This window comes from Pygocentrus nattereri, chromosome 3 (assembly GCF_015220715.1).
Source record: "Pygocentrus nattereri isolate fPygNat1 chromosome 3, fPygNat1.pri, whole genome shotgun sequence".
Lineage (NCBI taxonomy): Eukaryota > Metazoa > Chordata > Actinopteri > Characiformes > Serrasalmidae > Pygocentrus > Pygocentrus nattereri.
Genome location: NC_051213.1, coordinates 43284299 through 43303708, shown reverse-complemented (window position 1 = coordinate 43303708; position 19410 = coordinate 43284299). Strand labels below are relative to the sequence as shown.

The 19410-nt window shown below is 42.5% G+C and overlaps 1 protein-coding gene and 1 long non-coding RNA gene across 5 annotated transcripts in view; one reads left to right on the top strand and one right to left on the bottom strand.

The window, feature by feature from the left end:
• Positions 1-344: 344 nt before the first annotated feature.
• Positions 345-4575, bottom strand: LOC108429951. The gene is made up of 3 exons (XR_001858048.2): positions 4327-4575; positions 2114-2171; positions 345-804 (listed from the first exon to the last, which is right to left on the bottom strand). It is a non-coding gene; the product is annotated as an uncharacterized LOC108429951 (long non-coding RNA).
• Positions 3754-19410, top strand: part of bcam (basal cell adhesion molecule (Lutheran blood group)) — an 85758-nt gene continuing 70101 nt past the window's right edge. For 3 of the 4 annotated variants that reach the window (XM_017702042.2, XM_017702041.2, XM_017702039.2), the window contains exon 1: positions 3754-4042. In XM_017702042.2, coding sequence (XP_017557531.1) covers positions 3991-4042 — 52 coding nt within the window. In that variant the 5' untranslated portion in view covers positions 3754-3990. The remainder of the gene's footprint in view (positions 4043-19410) is intronic. The other variant, XM_017702040.2, reaches the window with a different exon arrangement.

The following is a 19410-nucleotide window of genomic DNA, read 5'->3' as shown; positions in this document are numbered from 1 at the left end:
CAGAAGTGGAGTTTGACTGGGCTGCATGCTAGGATCCTTTTTACCAGACTGGCAGAATTTAACTTGGTCGCTAGTCAGGATACTTTTTACCACAGTAGTGGAGTCAGACCGATGCGTGCTAGGATACTTTTCACAGTGGTGGTGGAGTTTGACTGGGCTGCAAACAGAGAGACTCTTCACCATAGAAGTTTGACTGGGCTATGAGAAGGTGTTCATGTTTGGGATATCATTACCATAATGAATTCAAAACTTATTTTTGGCTGACTTCTTTCCATATAAGGAATGTACAGAATAGGAAGTGAACTATATATTTGAAATTTGCGTTCATGTCTGTTTTCAATGTCTATGTAGTACATCCAACCTTTATTTTAGGAAAGCCCATGATATGTAATGGGCCCTTTAGAAATATATTACATACAAAATTGAAGTTTCTTAGAGGTTTCTAAGCCTACATAGTTACATGTGAGGTGTCTCTGTATGTATTTGCCATGGTGGTGGGTAAATGAGTCCAAGATGTTGTTATGTGATGAGTGGAGCTTTTGCTGTGCTGTCATGGTCCAGGAATAGCACTAGGTGGCTAAAGTAATCACCCAGCTGAATATCATACTCTATGTATAAGCATACAGTATGCTGTATTGCCCCCTTACTTGAAATAACCCTTGAAGTGTATGCCAGATAAAAGAGTAGAAGACTACTCCACTCCTGTAATCTCTTTCTTCTCTCTCTCAGTGCTTCTTCTTCTCTCTCCTCCATTCTCACTGTGCCTCTCCTCTTATCTGTGCTGATAGTGAAGTCTCTTGCTGTCTAAAAAAAAGAAAAGAACAGAAAAGACAGCAGCTGTTTTGGTCCAGTTATCCCAGGAATTCTTGCTTCAAACCCTCAATGAGAGACTACTATTATTTGAGAGAGAGAGAGAGAGAGAGAGAGAGAGAGAGAGAGAGAGAGAGAGAGAGAGAGAGAGAGAGAAAAACAGATCCACACTGCTGTTGGCCAAGTCCAAATTATGCTGTCACACTCTGACTGACGCACTTTGAGGGACTCCGCAGCAGGTCTTCCACCTTCAGAGGAATCCCTGAAAAATACTTTGCACATGAAATGTCTGAAGAGAGCCTAGGGGTGGGCAATATAACCTCAAACTGAACTTGCATCAACATAATGTGACTGGGTAAGACTGGGGCTCCCAAAGTAGGAGGTCACTTAGTGTTCAGAAACAACCCTGAGTAAATGACAGATTTCACGCTCATGGCTGCAGTGATGCACTTGCAGCACATTTAAATGTTTTTGCCACACCTTCTATTCTAATTTTTCCTAATGTCTCTGCAGTAACAACACTCCTTATAGCTTCTTCATGAATGGTTGTGATATCACAAATATGATGCATTCAAAAACAGGTTGTTTTCACAGATTACTTTCCAAATATGCACTGGGGAATGAAAATTATGTTTGACATAATTCACCATGTTTATGTAGTATATCAAAGGTTTATTAATAATAAGAATAATAATAAGAAGAAGATGATGAGGGCTGTTTCTATCTGTAAGCTGTTCAAACAGTCACTTAGGGCCTTTACAAGCATGTGTTTATTTATTAATCATTTATTTTATGTATTGTCACTGTCCAAAAAATAATACTAAAAAAGGTCTCTCCTACATGGTAACATTAGAGGAGAAGACAACTGAGTTCTTAATGTTTAATCTAAGTTAATGTGAAGAGATTTTATTCCAAGTAGTTTTGGACCATCTCTTTTGGTCCATTCATCAAACAAGATTTACATAATGTAAAGGACAGCTGCTGTGCTCAAATGTAGACAGACTTTACTTTCATTCTTATGTCCAATGCAATATGATTGTGTTAAATGGGGTCCTCAAATGTTCATAAATGACCTTCAGTAATAATAATAGCTATTATTTCACAAGTTTACCAGTCTGCACTCTAAACAATAAGCCAATTCACTGTTGCAAAGTAATAATCTACAGCGACATTGAAAATGTTAATATTTAAATGTTTTTTACAACTTTTATTGTGATTATAAAAAATATTTAAGCCAGTGCTTTTCAGATACTTTTTCTGGGCTCCCTTAGACAGTCCAGGTTTCTCCCTTTTCCCAACACACCTGGTCCAGGTTTTTCTGTGTTCTTCATGACTACTCAGTTCAGGAGCGCCTGCAAGGTCTGGGGAGTGAACCGTACATTTTGAATCTTTAACAATGTTAACAATCCTTTTATTTAAAAAAAGGTGAAGAACATTCAGTTTTACATCATATAAACTGTTTAAATTGAGTTTACACATGCAGTGTTAGATTAAGACCTAAAGTGCCACCAAAACCATCCTGAAGGAAAAGGTAAACAAAAAGTCACAAGACAATCAGATAGTAACAGTGTGGCCATGAGAAAGGCAGCGTTCTGACAGGGCAATTAAGTTTTGGTAATAGGGTTGTACACACATTGGGGGCTATTGTTATTACCTGAAGCGAAATTATGGCCTAAAACTAGTTATGCAGTATCCTGTATCTCAGCATTACATCCCTCAGCCTCATCAGTTTGACAGACTTTACGATTTTGCATCATTTTTGTCTTTTCATCCATCAGTGTTCCCTCACTACAATACCCAGCATGCATTATTTTACAGCTCTTTTACTGCCCTGTTGGGGCTCCACAGCAGAATTATTAAAAAAAATCCTCCCTTGCAGTAAAATAAAGCTCTGCTGATCGTTCAACACAGTGTTAACAGCCTAAAACGGTGGAGTTGTATTATGTATAACCGCTAATTCACCTGGCACGCAGACTGCTGGTCACCATAGCAATGCAGACACCTCGCTGAGCTAGTAGCTAATGGAACAGCAAAGAGAGAGATTAAAGACAAACCTAATTTGGAGACAAACTGACTTATTTACATTTATAATCACTTCAGCTGGTTTGCGGATACAGTTAATCTGCAACAAGAAACTATCAAACACTAAAAAGTCGCGAGGCCAAGGTCAGCTTCTTGTTTTCCAGCTTCTCGGTTGAAATTTTTTTGTTCCACCTCAAATGGTGCAGCAGTTACATTCTGGTGCCTCACGCACCTTTTAAGGTGGAACGGGAAAATTAGAACAAGAAACTGGCGAATGAGAAGCTGACTTCAGCCTCATAAACATGTGGTTGGTTAGTGTAGTGGTTAACACCTCTGCTTTCTACACTGTAAACTGGGGTTCAATCCCCACCTGGGTAAGCTCCCTACACTATACCAATAAGAGTCCTTGGGCAAGACTCCTAACACCGCCTTGGCCTACCTATGTAAAAATAATCAAATTGAAAGTCGCTCTGGATAAGAGCGTCAGCCAAATGCTGTAAATAAACAGAAACGACTCTACTTAAGTTTCCTGCTGGAGCTTTTTTTAGCCTACACTAGTGCATTAGCCCATACTGAGACATATTTACAATAAATGTTGTGGCTCCCAAAGTGGTTGGATTTTTACCGAAAGGACCAAACAGCTCTTTATCACATTTTGCTTGCCGACTCCTGGCCTGACTCAAATACACAGTCGTTTAAGCTTGAACCTGTCAAGTAACTTTACTTTTTCAAGGGAAAATGTTTGCATGCCGTGTAATTAACTATGTTTACAGTGTTTGGTTTGAAAGAGTTCATATGTTAGTGGAGCAACATTCTAACAGTGTGGCTTAGCTAAAAGGGGGAGGGTCACCTTTTGTGCAAATATATCAACCAAAGCTACTGCCGCCCTCATCAGATTTCTCAGACACACACAGAGAGAGAGAGAGAGAGAGAGGGAGAGAGGGAGAGAGGGAGAGAGAGAGAGAGAACTACAGCTACAGAGAGGGAGAGAAACAGGAGGGGGAGTCTAAAACGGCGCTGCTGCGTGTGTGTTCAGAGGGAGAGAGTGTGTGAGAGGCTGAAGGGAGTCTTCACCCACCCGAGACGGACTGAAGAGCCGCTGCACCGAGCAAGAAAGTCGAAGCGACAAGAAACCGGACAACTTTGAGAGGAGCAGCCATGGCAGGAAGCTCGCTGAGGAGTTTGTGTTTGCTGTTTCTGTCACTGGGAGGTAAGAACAGCAGTTTGCTGGGCATAAAACACGACTTTTCGGCTTTGCTGTGCGATGTTAAGAGTGGTTGTTCACATTTTCAGTCTTTTTTTTACCTTTTTGCCTATTTTACACTTTAAAGATAACGCTTTTTGCTCGCTAGTCCTTTTTTAGCGGTTTTGTTTGTGTTTTTCTTTTGGCGCCACAACCTGTTCCTCACAGAAGATGAAGCACCTCGTGTTAAGTAGCCCGAGGCGACATTATTCCACAAACCCCCAAAGTAACGAAATAACAGCGGAGTTTACCTCAAAACAGGCCTTTCTGGGGAAACTGTGGTGTCAGGCTGGCGGCGGTTCACCGTCACTGCGGACACGGAGAGTCCGGGCAGCGCGTGCGTGTGCGCGTGTACGGTGTATAGGTGCATGCGTGTGCGCGCGCTGCATGAAGCGGTCCGGCGTTCTGCGTTTCAGAAAAGCTCGCGGCGGAGATTAGAGATAAAGAGAAGCCAGAGGAAGAGAGAAGAAGAAAGAGAAGGAGAGACGAGAGGAAGAGAGAAGTGATTTAAGAGAAAAAGAGAAGAAAGAGAGAGAGAGCCAGAATAGTTAGAGGTGAGGAGAGTGAAAGGGAGGAAGGAAGAGGAGAGATGAAAAAGCCGTGAAGAAGGAAAAAGGGTGGTGTGGAGAAAGAGAGAGAGGGAGAGAGAGAAACGAAAAAGACAAAGAAGTATAGAAAGTGAAGGAGATGCAGATAAGAGGAGAAAGAAAGAAAGAGGGGAAAAGATGTAAAGATGGAGAAAGGTGTGTAGAGAGATGAAAAGGAATGTGAAGAAAGAAAGAGGGAGGTGTAGCGAAAGAAAAAGACGACAGAACGAAAAAGGAAAAGATGTAGAGAGAGAAGAAAGTTGTGTGGAAAGAAAGTGAAAGAGGGAGGTGTAGAGAAGAGGCATTATCTAACTCACCTAGTGCTTGTTTGCCACTTATAATGGGACAATGAACAAATCATATATGCATACACACACACACACACATATATATATATATGTGTGTGTGTGTGTGTGTTTTTGCATGTTTTATTAGTAGTAATATTGAATATTGGTTGTCATTTTGTACGACTTTGGCCATATTGGCAATATGAATAAGAAAAGCTCCCTGAGAGAGAGAGAGAGCGAGAGAGAGGGGGGGGAGGGGGGGGGGGGTGGCGTAGTTAAGCGGTGAATGACCACTAAGATTCAAACTATCGGTCCAGTCCGGACGCTGATCTGCTCCACTTGACCAAACTCGTCAGTCTGTTGCGAACAGCTGGATCTGCTGGAGCAAGTGTTTTAGATGGAGGTTAAATGGTGATGTTGATGGGCTTCATACTTCTTTTTTTCTGATATGCACAAGCAAAACATATGCCAGTTTGCTGTACCTGGATTTAATGTAGACTTAGACTGAACTGCAATGACAGTAGTGATGCACCATTAATAATTCTTTTTAATGTGGACCTGGACTTAATGCCAGTCTAGGAAAAATGGCCAAAAAAGTGAGACACGCTAAATTGGATGGGCTTGGCTTATTAAAACCATTTCAGTTGATTACAGAGACTCTCTCTCGCTGTGCAATCTTTGTCTTGCTCTCTTTTCTCGGTCTCCGTGGCCGCTCCCTGCTGCTGTGAGATCACCTGGCCCCTCCGCCACCCCCCCACCCACTAGATCAGCTCTACCCTTTTCCTTTTTTGTATTTTTGTCCGTGGTATGGCTGCACGATATATGTGTTAAAATGTGTTTTCTTTTGTCCCCTGAGGTCCATTTATGCCAGTTGGTTAGGTCTATGAATCTGATATTTGTGAATGAGGTCTGTTATAAATGGCTGCCTCATTTGAAAAGCATTGTAGAATGCCTCAATGTTCAAATGAGTCCAACTGACGTCACAGTCACTCTGCCACCATTTTGGTGGGATTTCATAGCAATAGTCAAGCAACACGTTAGCAACCACCTGGGATAACATTGTAATAGCCAATTGCCAATGCAATGGCCTAGCAACAAAAACAGCAAAGGACATTTCTCGCTTTGCCCCTCATAGACATGGCATACAGACTCATACATACTAGCACATATATACTCACATATTAGCAACCACCTGGGATACCATAGCAAAGGCAAAGCACCTGGAATAACAAAGCAATAACCAAGCAACACCTGGGCAACCACCTGAGATACCACTGCAGTGGCCTAGCAACCCCTGAGGGACAGTGGCTTAGCAACACTTTAGCCACCACCTGGGATTTCATAGCAAACGTCTACAAACTTTCCCCTTCTGGTTGTATCTGATCTACTGCTCTGCTTCCGCTTCCTCTGTTTTTCACCCTCTCAACCTGCACCACATCTCCACACATCTCTCTCTCTCCCCCACTCTCCCATTCTCTCGCTCTCCACTATGTTATCTGTGCTCTCTATTACTATTACATCACACCCACTTGTATTAACACTCTCAACACTTTACACCCAACTGTAGTAATATTACACACAGCTTCACACACACTCAACCTCGCTACCCGTCTATGTGAGTGCATGAGCACTTATATTCAGGACAAGTGGTTGAAGTAAGTGAACTGTTTTGAGTATTTCGTTTCTGCAGTCATTTTAAGGAGTGCGTTCCACTGATTTTTCCAAAGTTCTGCATAATTCAACGACTGAGACATAAAATCCAGATGTGGTTCAGTGTAGAGAAAGTTGCTGACTCGCATTCAGTGTGGTTCCATTCACCACAACGCAAGTATAGCCGTTTACGTGCACTTAATGATCCAATAACTGCAGAATATTTTATCAGTAATCCGATCAGCTGATTTACATGCAGTTGAATAATCAAATAATGGGAAACTCTGGGTCTACATGAGTCAGACAATAATTTCCTGCTTTGCATCCCACCAATAAGCTCACAGAAGAAGACATGACGTAATCATACAGTAACGTAAACTTAAACTTCGTGCATTTTTTAAACACTGCACCACTTTATCTGAAAATAGTAGGAGATGAAGTATATTTAAATCCTTTATTTCGTTTTTGGTTTCAGCGCTGCTCCAAAAGTGTTTTGCTGCCATCTCGTGACATCCAACATCTGTTCTTGCGCGTGCGCAGACTGAGAAATCCAAATTTTTTAATCACATTTCTAGATCGGAGTATGGTGTTTACATGACCATTTGAAAAATAGGATAACTGCAGAAATCTGATGATGATATGTTCAGGACTACTTTGGCCTGCATGCACATCTCTGGGTTTTACGATGTTTTTTTGCAGTTATTTTCTGTGAGGGAGCTTTTAGAGGCATTAAATTCTTCAGACGTCAAAACCGTTTCACATCAAACCACCCTGAATGACTTTACATCTTTACGCAGATATTTTAAAACAGCTCTCTTTTAATTGATCTGACCAAGCTCCGCCCACAGATACGCTCTGTTTTATAGCCACTGTTGATAGTTGGGGCAAGCCGTTTCGTGCTAATTGGAAACTGTAGCGCACACAGCCCAGTTTTTGTTCAAATAAGTCTTGTTTCGATTAGCTACAATGTAGTCCTGCTTAGTATTGTAGCAAAGATTGTACAGTTACAAGTATTTTCATTTGCCAAAGCTTGTTTACCAGTATAGATGAGCGCACACATTTGCAAGCGAGCCACAGTAGATCAATTTGCCCCGTCGACTTGACGCATTTGGAATCTCTTTTTATTGAAATGTGTTCCCTCAGCTCCAGTGGCAAGCCTTCTGCATTCATAACACTTAATTCGCCCACTCTTCATAATTAAGCAACTCATCATTACTGAATTATTTTTGGCAGCCCTCATCTTCCTTGCGCCATGTATGTTTAACGAAGAGACTTGAAGGCTTGATTGTTTAGCTCAGATCAGACCGAGTTCTCTTTTTGTTTCACACTGTAAAGCTCAGAGCCCACGGCGCTGGCCATCCCTCAACAGGGAGCTGCGTTTGTGATCACGGCCGTAGAACGAACAGCGGCGGAAAGAATCGCTGAGACAGTTTGTGTGCAGAGTTGAAGGCGGCGTTCGGAAACCACGCTTCCCCTCTTTGTCTGTTTGGGGCTTATTTCCCACACTCATTTCCTTTCTTTAATTTCTTCTCCCGTATAGCACCCCGCTCCCCATCCTCCCCACCTCCCAACCACCACCACCACCTCCACCATGGCGCCATGTCTCACACACGCAGGCTACCCCCCACAGCATTAGTAATTATTATGGCATTAGGTGCCTTCCAAAGAAAACCCCACTCTTTCATCTGCGCCACCAGATAAAAGCCAAACCCGTTTTAGGACCCTTTCTTGACTCGAAGGCGCACGTTTTCTCTTAAAGGTCTGTTCTGACCATGCAGCAGGGTCATCTAGGTTTGAAGGGCCGAACTGTAGCGCAACACAGGGAGTCCAGTCATGTCCGCAAAGTGCTGATGTGGCTGCAGTCGGGCTCAGTCTTCAAAGAGATGATCAGGTGGGCACCTGCTTTCTGGCAATGAAAATCTGCAGCCATACTGAGCTTTTGCGGATGGGAGACCCTTGGTTTAGTGGATTTCCTGCGTAAATGCATCAGAAGTAAGTCAGCAGTTAATTAGCAGGTTCTGTAGGTGACCGCCTGTCTAAAATCACGTACTGTCATACATGTACATGCAGCTTTGGACTGTATCCCCTTTTTTATACCTTCAGAACATCTCCAAATATTACTGGTATACATACTGTGCTGGTAACAGATAAAGTATGTTATATGTTGGGAGGGGGGGTTTGGTTTTTGACCACTGTCGTGCTTTGTTTTTTCGAGGCTTTTCCTATTTACCTCTTTCTATCCTTACTTTCCATTGATGAGCTCCTACCTCGTCAGTCAGTGACCCCTCTGATATATAAATGGGTGAAATATGTTTATTTGGCCATTCAGACGGAATGGAATAAGAATTTGAGATGTAAACATTTTTATTTACCATAAACATTTTAAGTACATTTTTAAATTCTGTATTATACATTATTACTGTTATATCCTCCAGGCCTAGTAGTATATATAGAATATATAGATGTAACAAATTGCATCACAGCTTCAGATGTCAAAGTATTTGAGATCAGTTAAACCGGTTAAATTATTTGTTACAATATTAAATTATTTTATAGTAGAACTGACAAATCATTTTTGCAGCATACTAACAATAAAAACAATACGTTTTTCATTTTTACACCTGCCAGAAGTTTTATTTCGCCCAAATAATGCATACTTTGAATATTATTATAAAACATTATAATCTTAACATATGCATATAAATCATCACTGCTGGATCAGTGCATCATGCATTTTTACACGCTACTGTGTTTGTTTGAGCGTGGAAATCACCAAACTGTGCTGGACTGGAATTGGATGCCAACTGCATTACCATGTAACAGTCAGGGGGGTAATTCTGATGGAATGGCTGCAGGTGGGACCGATGGAGGCTTTTTGTGGGGGGTTTAGGGTCGTGATTTAGCATGTAGCTCAGGGCCCCTGGCTCTCTTATTAGCTGTGATTCATGCATGGCGAGCAGGAGGGGGACCTAGGCTGGAATGAGAGGCATTCAGCTGTAGAGGCTCTATCTCGCCCCAGACTCTGAGGCAATCTCTCTCTGTCTCTCTCTCTCTATCTCTCTCTCTATTTTTCTCTCTCTATCTTTCTCCGTCTCTCTCGGGTGTACACAGGTTGCCAATGGTGGCTTGCCGCAGAACCACAGCATGCTGGTGTTAATCCAACACCGCAATATGGCACTTTGGTGTAACCCTGTGTTCCATTTGTTATGCACCAGCCACATTTTAGTGCTTTTCCGTCCTTCTTTTGAGAGCACCAGGTGGTGAACTCTACTGAATTCTGACTTTTATGAGTTTATTAGAACAGCAGTATGTAAGATCTTTTTTGTTAAGATTAAAAGAAGTAGTGTTACTCAGTCAGGAGGAAAAAAAATGCTAATCATGTAAAATGTGGTGCTGCTAGTCGATGATGTAGTTCACCAAATTTGAGTTTTTGTGCAGTTACACATTTCCACCAGAGAGGTCTCCAAATCCCTAAAACATACATAGTGTAGCTTTAGGGTTCACTTATAATTACACAGGTTTGTATGTTTACAATTTTAAGCTCACAGGCGATTACGAAATTCATTTGTTATAACTGGAATGACTAGAAAAGCGCAGCTGACATGTCCATAAGCTTAAATGATACTAAAAAGATTTGCGCTTGGACCTTTACGGCTGGCTGAGGAAGTCCACTCGGGATCCTTTGTAAGACATTTTACAGAGCGTGATATTAGGGTTTTAGGAAGTGCTAGTTTGTTCTTGAGTTGTGGCTAGATCACGCACCTGCCAGTAGGCTTTAAAGAAGCATTTTGCCATGAGACAGCTTCTCTTATACTTAAATCTCAGGTTGATGTGGATAGGTTTGATGTGGTTCTGACAGGAAGGGCAGCTCGTCTTAACCCATCTACCTTTTGATCTTGATATCATCAAAGCTCTGCAGGAGATCAGGAGGATTGATACTACGCAGACATACACACACATTAAATACACACTTAGCTAATATACTGGATTAGTTCTGTCTGAGTGTCTCGCCAGTCTTGTCCGCCTCTCGCTACACCCCAATCTTTGTCTTTAATAGGGCTGCACTCGTCAACGTAGGGTTGATTTTTATTGTTGTCCTATTTGGTTGGACTGTTCATATGATGCATGCTGACAGATTGAAGTTTAGGAGTTTAGAGTTTTGCACCAAAGCTTGGGGTTTTTGTGACATTGTAACTTTTTCATTTAGTTAGGTTGGTTTTACAACTACAACAGTTAAAAGTGGCCAAAAAAATGTGTGAGTGGTTTTGTGGTCAGGAATCTGGCAGAGATCCAAAAAAAGGACAAATGTTAAAACGGGCAGATTATGCAAAAGCATGCTCTGAATTCAGATTCACTTATTTGGCGCAGACCATCATAAAAATGTGTTCTCGCCAGCAGTGAACTGAACCAAAAATCACTTGGAAGTGGACTGAGACATTTGGCGGTCCATGGTTCAATGTTTGGTACACAGCCGAGTATGAGTGGAGTGTTTAAATCTGTCAAAATGGACAGAACTAAAGAACGAGTTTGAGGAGGCCACATCAAATAAGGTGTTACAGCATGCTTTTCTCTATGTCAGTGCTGGTCATGCATCTTTGTCAAATTCCTGACCAATCAGAAAACACCCACATGTGTAATTTGGTGCACTGTAGCCAACCATATCAAATGAAAATAGAAAAGATCCAAATTCACAAAAATCCCATCAACCTTAATCAATGGGTTAAGCTAGCGGTTCCCAGCCTTGATCCTAAAATGTGTAGGGCAATCCTCGTACTAGGTCACATCGGCTCAGCCATATGTTCAGGGAAATGAAACTCCAGGACTGCTTGTTTGAATGATTATAGAAATAATTGTTAATTACATAAGCATCCATTGATATTTGAAGTGATGCACCACATTTACTGCATGCTTACTGTACAAGGCCCAGCATTGATAACTCTCTCACTTGCAGGATTATTGGAGGAAGGTCCTGCTGTGTATGTGTAGTCAGCAGAGGCAGGAGGGAGAAAAACTCTCACAAAGACCCAGGGAGATCCCTTCTAACATCCAGCCTTAGCTGATAATGGGCTCCTCACTTCCAAAAAAACTTCTCCTTCCATCACTCTCTATGCTCAGCTTGGTACTCCCTCCTCACACCCACCATCCCGACCATCATTGTGATGTCCTGTCTCAGCTCAGTGTTCAAACAGGATCCTCGCACTACAAAGTGCCGGAGCTGGGCACAGGCTGAGACAGAGGAAACCCAGCAGTTCTCCAGCCTTTGATATCTCCAAGGCTGTACTTTCAAGACTGCCCTGTTATTAGCGGCATACAGGAAATACAGAGGGGGAAAAAAGAGATGGTACATCAGTTTGTGACTATGTGTGTGTGCGTCTGTTGGAGGGATGAGTACTTTGAAGAACAGCCATGAAAGTGGGGTGTTTGCAATGAGAATGAGAGTCTCGAGAGCTCTTTGGGGAGACAAGGTTAAGTGCACCTGATCCATTTAGCTGTGGAGAGCGGTACGTGATGGGCCGCTGGAGCCCATTGGCCGTCTTTCAGGCATTGTGGATGCATTTGGAGCTCATGGCTTTCCTTTGGGGGAAATATCGTCCTTTCCTAAGTAGCCCTGGTCACGATCTGCCATCAGCCTTCCTACATTACAGAAAGACGACCTCTTCTCTTGTTCCATTAGATGTGGATCGATGGGGAACTAAGCGCTAGATGCACCCAATTGATCTGTTTTCCTTTTGTTTTCACATCTATTACCAAACTGTTTTAGCGTACAAGTCTTAGTTCCTTTTCTATTTTTGGCCTGCCAGTTTCTTTCTCCCTGTTTCACTTCTTATTGTATAGCATTTCAATTCTGCTAAGATCAGTGGCAGACGGCTCTTGTATTTTGTTTGCTTTCTTGGAGTCTTTTCTCCTGGGATCCTATTGCACCTGACTCAAGCTGGTGCAACTTTAACACACACAGGTCAAAATGCCATAGTGTGTTGAAACAGGCCTGGAGTAAAGAATGCTCAAACATTCCCATCCTCCACCAGACTGTGGCCATTGTCCTCCTCCTCTCAGCAGGTAAACATTCACTGGAGGACGGTGTGCCGACAGAGAGGGAAGAAAAGGTTTTATAGCCCTGAGTTGATGGCTGTTTGGTTAGTTCAACGCACCCTCAGGCCAAAGGATATTCTAAACCCCCTCTGAAGAGTTCCGGTGGGGTGTGGTCATTCTGGAGATCTTTTAAAGCTCCTTATCAATGTCTCTTTTGCCTCCACTCTTTGTTGTTGACAATTCTCTTTGCTGGAATTCCTTCCAGGGTGGAAGCTAATGCATACCTTGCTCCAGTATTCTATGGCCAGATTGTATTAAATATCTATTTAGTTATTATATAAAAAGGTTTCTTTCCACTGTATCTTTTTAAACCAACAACTTGCACGTTGTATTTGCATTCTAAACATGCACTCTTTCTACTGTAATTCCATGATTTGATACAGGCCTGGGGAAATAGGTTCCTCTTTTGAGTATTAGTTCCTTTCACTGCTTTTTCCTTATAGGGGTTTGCACCCAGTTCTATGTAAGGCTGCTTTGTGACAATGGCTCTTGTGAAAAGTGGCTCATAAATATTGAGTTGAGTTAAATTTAAGGAATGGGATAATGTTGGAGAACTCAGGAGTGTCCATCTTAGATCCTGAGGGGCTGTGGACATGCACCCTTTTGGGATTTTCCACTTGCCCTGCTCTGGGAATTAACTGTTTGGTTGAATCAGGTGCGTTTGAGCAGGGCAGTCAATCCATTGTTTTGGACTCTCTGTACTGGCTCTCCAGGACCAGGGTTCAGCAACCCTATGCAAACATCTCCCTCGCAGTTCATAGATTACATCCGCGGAGGAGAGAGGAACCGTGCCATCCTTCCCGCACAAGCCATCTGTACAGTCAGGCTTGAGTCCCAGTGTTGGGCCAAAATCCTTCACCGTGAAAGCATTGCCTTAGCCTGCAGAGCCACTCGTGGGATCGCCCAAATGTTGGCCAGTTTGTGGATTTGTTTTGCCTCAACAATCACTATATATGCCAAAACCCGCTGCAGTCCAGCTCTGATCGCTTATCCACCAGCATTATGGCAACTGCACGCACACACTTTCTTGTATGTAACCTGTACAGTATCTAGTTTGAGATAACTTTGTAGTAGGGCAAAGCAAGTTCAGCAAGTCACGTCAGACATCATAGAAGATTTTAATCTGCAATCTTCATTTCTATCTTTCTCCTTTCGTTGGCACAGCGTGTCCATATAGCCATTTGAAAGGAACCTTCTTTCTTTGTAACACATTTCATGTTTTTAATCTGGTTAATGGTTTACAGGGCATTGTTAAACTCCTCGGGGAAAATGGTCACTGTTTGATGAGCTGCTTGACCCCAGAGCCACCGTGAGGCATTTTGGGGCTGAATGTTATTCTCAAGGTGGAGGAGGGAGGAGGTAAAGAGACAGATGCTTTCTCAAGAAGGTTGAGATATGTCTCAGTGACAAAGGGTTAACAACGTCACTCAAGAGTTTGTCCCAGGTTCCAGTTAGCGGGTCGCTGCTGACGTAACAACCAGCCGAGTTCTCATGCCTACTGTGTACATTTGAAGTTTGTAAAACAGGATCTGCTCCAGTGGAATCTGGGTAAATGAGTCTATGTGAGAAGGGGCTTCCCACATTAGTTGTCGTGGATCAGGTAGCATATCATATGTGCTGCAGGAGGCACATGTTCAGGTGATTCCCTCAGGGAGATGAGGCCCTTGCTCTTCTCAGACCCTGTAAAACCTGTGTGAGCTTGATTTTAGCAGAGGCACTGACTTAACCAGGAGTCTACAGTTACCGGAGCTGGAGATTACGTAGGCCTTATATTCTCTCCCTCTCTCTCCCTCTCATTATACCCCTTCTGTCTCTGTTTATTAGATCAGAGAGTGCGCTGTTTGAGCATGTATCCTTAATCACCATCCCAGGCTGCTAGGTGAGAAGCTAGGCTGGTCTAAAGAGCCCATAGGAGGAGTCCAGTGCCAGATCCAATTCCTGCCCTCCATTTGATTGACATTCCATCTGTTAATCATATTCAAGCCGGCGGCGGCTGAGCTCACATGCACTCCCAACACTAATCTGAGCCAATCAAGTGGTTTCACTATTATATGGACCCTGACTGGATGACTGGCAGATACAATTGCTGAATTTTCTATTTGGACCTATTGATCGAGTTTCAGGCTCCGGTCCCTACAATGCTCAGTGACATATTCTCATCTACCCTCGAGTGAAATGACCTCTCTAGTGAATCTGTGGGTCGCTATTGAGTTTTGGATGGGATCACTTGTCAGAAAATGGCAAATGAAGTTCATACTGTAGTGTTTTGCAAGCTGGAAGTACCTCAAAAGAGTATCGTATGAATCCTTGATTACTCCATGTGCTTGTTTATGGCCCAGATAGCAAACTTTTGCGCTGTCCAAACAAAGATTTAATGCATTATCAGTGGAAATGGCCTCTGCGCAATCAAATTACTCCCTCTCAGCCCGAGTAATTCCCTATTTGCCGATCATCCGATCCAGAGACCAGCATCTCTCATAAATGATTGCCCTGACTGCAGGAAGACAGACGGTACTGTGTGTTGCAGATATGCTTCTTTTCAGAACCACGGGGAGCCATACGGTTTTAATGAAAAGTTAATTAGAAAGTCAATTTAGAGGTTGGTGCGGGGACGATATGGGTATTAAGATCAAATCTGTTGGGCATATGCTGGGGGTGTTGATCCTGCCATGCCAGGGCAGATATTGTGCTCATGGCCATAATGAGGCTTTCAAACTCTGTCTTGGGGCATCTGCACCCCTATCAACTCATCTACACACCCATCACAAAACTGCATGAAATGCTAGGGTTAGATGTAAGAGCATTCATCACAAAATGAGAATGATTGAACACATGATCTCTCTCTGCTTGTGTTGTCATTGGCAACCATGCTTGCCCAGTGGGTTAATATGGCCTTGACTTCACATTAGGAGCACAGAAACTGATAAATTTGGTATTTGGAGTGGGTTAAAAGACTCTCCCTATCTCAGTCGGACAGTTGTAGCTCTGGAGGGGAGCACTGTACCCCTCCCTGTGTCGCTATGGTGACAGGCACGTGGGACCCCCTCTGGTCAATTAGCAGTTGGAGTGGCCGAGGGTGTGCGGGCGCATACTGAAAAGCCTCAGCAGGGAGGGGCCCACACGGGGACGGCGCAAGACACATGTTCATTAAGAACAGGCATTTGGAGTGCGGGCAACGAGGGAGAAAGAGGACGTTCAATTTGTATTACCACTTTTTTCCCTCCTCTTTTTCTTTTTAAGATATTGCCTGAATTGCTCACTTGGGCGAGTGTGTAAGCGTGCGATACTATACTTTGTTTGGCTGAGGGCTGTCACACAACGCACTGCCCCGTTTCTTTTGTTCTCCTTCCACTTGCTGTGCTTTATCTTCCTCAGCTTCTTCCTCATGCATTTCTGCCTGAAGTTGCTTCTCTTCTCTTGCAGGGGCCCAGAGTCATTCCAGAAACACTTTGACTGAAACTTTGACTGAGTCAGTATGAGCCAGACTTCTCTACCAGTGCCAACTTTTCAGTTTCTGTACAACTGTTCCTTCATGCTTATCCTTTGGTGAAACTTTAGTTAAAAGAGATTTTGCCTTTGCCTACACTCCAAAGTAACGTGACATCAGTATTAAGGCTTACTTGTAAACCTCAGCCCTAAATAGTCTTGCTTATGTGGTTTCCGACTCTGTATGAACTACGGCTTTAAGTCAGGCCTTTCAAATAAAGCGTAACTGATGTTTCTCTCCGGCGTGGCAGTGAAAGGACAGAGCTACATTGTTAAGACATTCCTTAGGCAACTGGAATGCAGGTATTAACGCAGGGTAATTAGACGCAGGGAGATGGAGTGGTAGAAAGAGAGAGGGATGATGTGGAATGGCAGAGGAGGTGTGGAGAGAAGGGAGTGGTGAGAAAGAGACAGATGAGGCCATGGGAGAGGAGAGAGGGAGTTGTTTGGTGTATGTGTTGAAATGTGTTCCAGGAATGGAATGAGGTTTTTATTCATGCTTGTTGTGTTAATGTGTGTGTGAGTTTGTTTTGTGTGTGTTTTCTACTTCATGTTTCATCCTGTAGAACTGATGGAGCATGTATGAAACCTCGTATCTCCAAAACGGTAAATTTACAGGAGAAGGAAAAAAACATACTTTTCTTTTAATGTACGTCAAGGGAACCAGACGTTTTTCCTAGTATATTTTGGCCATTTCTTTTGCTCCATTCATCATGATGTTCACACACAATGTAAAGGATAAAAGGCTTTTTCAAATGATGTCATTGTTCCAACAGCAGCCAGAATGTACCTTCTGTAAGTTAATGAGTGATTAAATAATGCATTTTTTCATAAATGATGTCGATAAGTGGAGTTTTTTTGCACAGCCACAGTTTGCAACATATTACTGGAATATATTGGTGCATATATATGTGGTACATATAGGATATAGTATTATTACATTTAGGTATTTATGCATATAATATATTGTTATTATATTATGATTTTATATATATATATATATATATATATATATATATATATATATATAAAATCACAACATGTGTCCGACCCAATGTCCTCAGACTGTACAAAAACAACATGCTTGTTGAAAATGTGAGTAATTTATTAACTTGTCTTTCACGGTTGGTGCCTTACTGAGTGTTGCTGTGTGTGTGTGTATGCACTGGTCACTTTGAGGCTAGGACCATGTGAAAGACAGCATGTGAATATGACTCAGAGTTCAGCTAGGGGAGGAATTTGGATTTAACTTGCAGTTAAAAATAGGAAGAGAGACCGACTGGGAGGTCCTGCCACAGCGATATAACTGTACCAACTGGTGATGGGAACAGCTATGGGTCAGTGGGTGGGTATGTGTGGGGTGTGTGTGAGAGAGAGGAAGGTAGGGCTGCACAGGATATGTTTTATTAATCTGTATCGCGGTATTGGCCTTTGTCGTGCTGATATCACAGAACACTGTGATCCGAATGAGCCTTGGAACCACTTGCAGGCTATGGCCAATAATGGATTCCTATCTTGTATTTTAGGGTACTAGGGCACCATCCACTCGGCACACTGAATGTGGACCAGTGTGCATTGCAAGTTTCCTGTTGCCAAGCAATGGGCAGAGGAGAAACTTATCACTTTATCAGAGTTTTTGGAGAAGCTCTACAAAACCACCAGTACAGCTAAAAACAAAGACTATAATGCTGTTCACCACAAAGCAAAGTTGCACAGTAGGATGTACGGTTTACCTCCATTTAGTAAACTAAACATTTCGCCCCTGTGCAAGTCTGTACTAGTGAGGGAGTAGGGATCGGTGGTTATTACTTGAGCATTCTGACCAGCAACAGTTCCAGATGAGTGTTTCTGTGGGTGTTTTGAAAGAATAAAGGCTACAAAATGAAAAGTTTTCTTTAAAATCATTTTTAATCATTTTTAATCATATTATCAATGCAAATATGAAGCAATAGAATTGCAATATAACTATTCTGTTCATATCATGAAGCCTTAGAAGAAGGGCTCGCCTTATGGTGTCTCCATGGCTGATGCCCCACACCCTGTCTTTGCCAGCCAAACTATGAGCTTTGCCACTTCTTCTAAATGCCAGGTGGCATCAAGCACGTGTGCCCTGGCGCCAATACAGCTGTCCTCCCCCCCTGCCACACAGAGGGTGGTATGATCCCTGTCAAAGTCAACCCCCCTTCTCAAAGCCCTCATTGGCACCGTTATTACTCAGGTGTAGCCAATCATCGAAGCTCATTTTCCCTCCACCCTCCCCTCCCCATCTGTTTCCTGTGTGTGCCCACCACTTGGGCGGCCCCAGGATTGAAGTTACCCACCAAAAGCGTTGGCCTGGGCCCCGTTCCTTCCAACATTTTTACCTGACCGGGTCCTCGCAAGAGCAAAAGCTGGCAGCCTGCACAAACACGATAGGAGCAGTGGGGAGACAGTTGGTCAGAAAATGAGACAGAGGGCCCCTGTTGGTATGACAAGATGATGTGATAACGATGATTATTAGAGGCATAAAGCTCTGACCTTAAAATAATTCGACTACGATTATGTAGGAAGTGATATAGCTCATCACAATATAACCATGGTACAAAGAATTAAACCACCAGTTAATGTAGACAGTAATGAAATACAGACGATAAAAACAATAAACTGAGTCCCTTTTGGGTAATATTTTGTGTTTGAAGACTTTTATTTTGGAATTTTCGAAGTAAAACACAAGGATAAATCACTAAACTGACCAAACGCTCAGGTACAGATTGTTACTCATGTTAACTGCATGCAAAAATGCATCAACGAATGATGTATGCACCTCATTTACCTCTTTATTGAAGGACCCTTGGTCATTTTTATAGAGAAATCAAAATATTTGATAGTATAGAAATTCAGTGAACAGTTATTCAGAGTGGACTGAGGGAAATGGTGCATTGTACCATAGATCACAATGTTTACAACCCAATGTTAGCCACTTTATTGACATTTGTCTTTAAAATTTGGGGACTATTTTACCTTACAATGGCCTATACATACCTCTCCACTCTCCACCAGGAGCGTATTTTTAGGCCAAAATCTTATCTTAAAGCTCGTCTTAAGCATTAGACATCATATTTATATCTATTTAGTGCAATAACTTTCTACAATGTGACTTTTAGATGCATTAAATGCTTCATACACCTGGTTCCTATCACCACCACTGAGAACAATTCAGACTCTGCAAGTTTCTCTTGCACAGAACATTTCACAC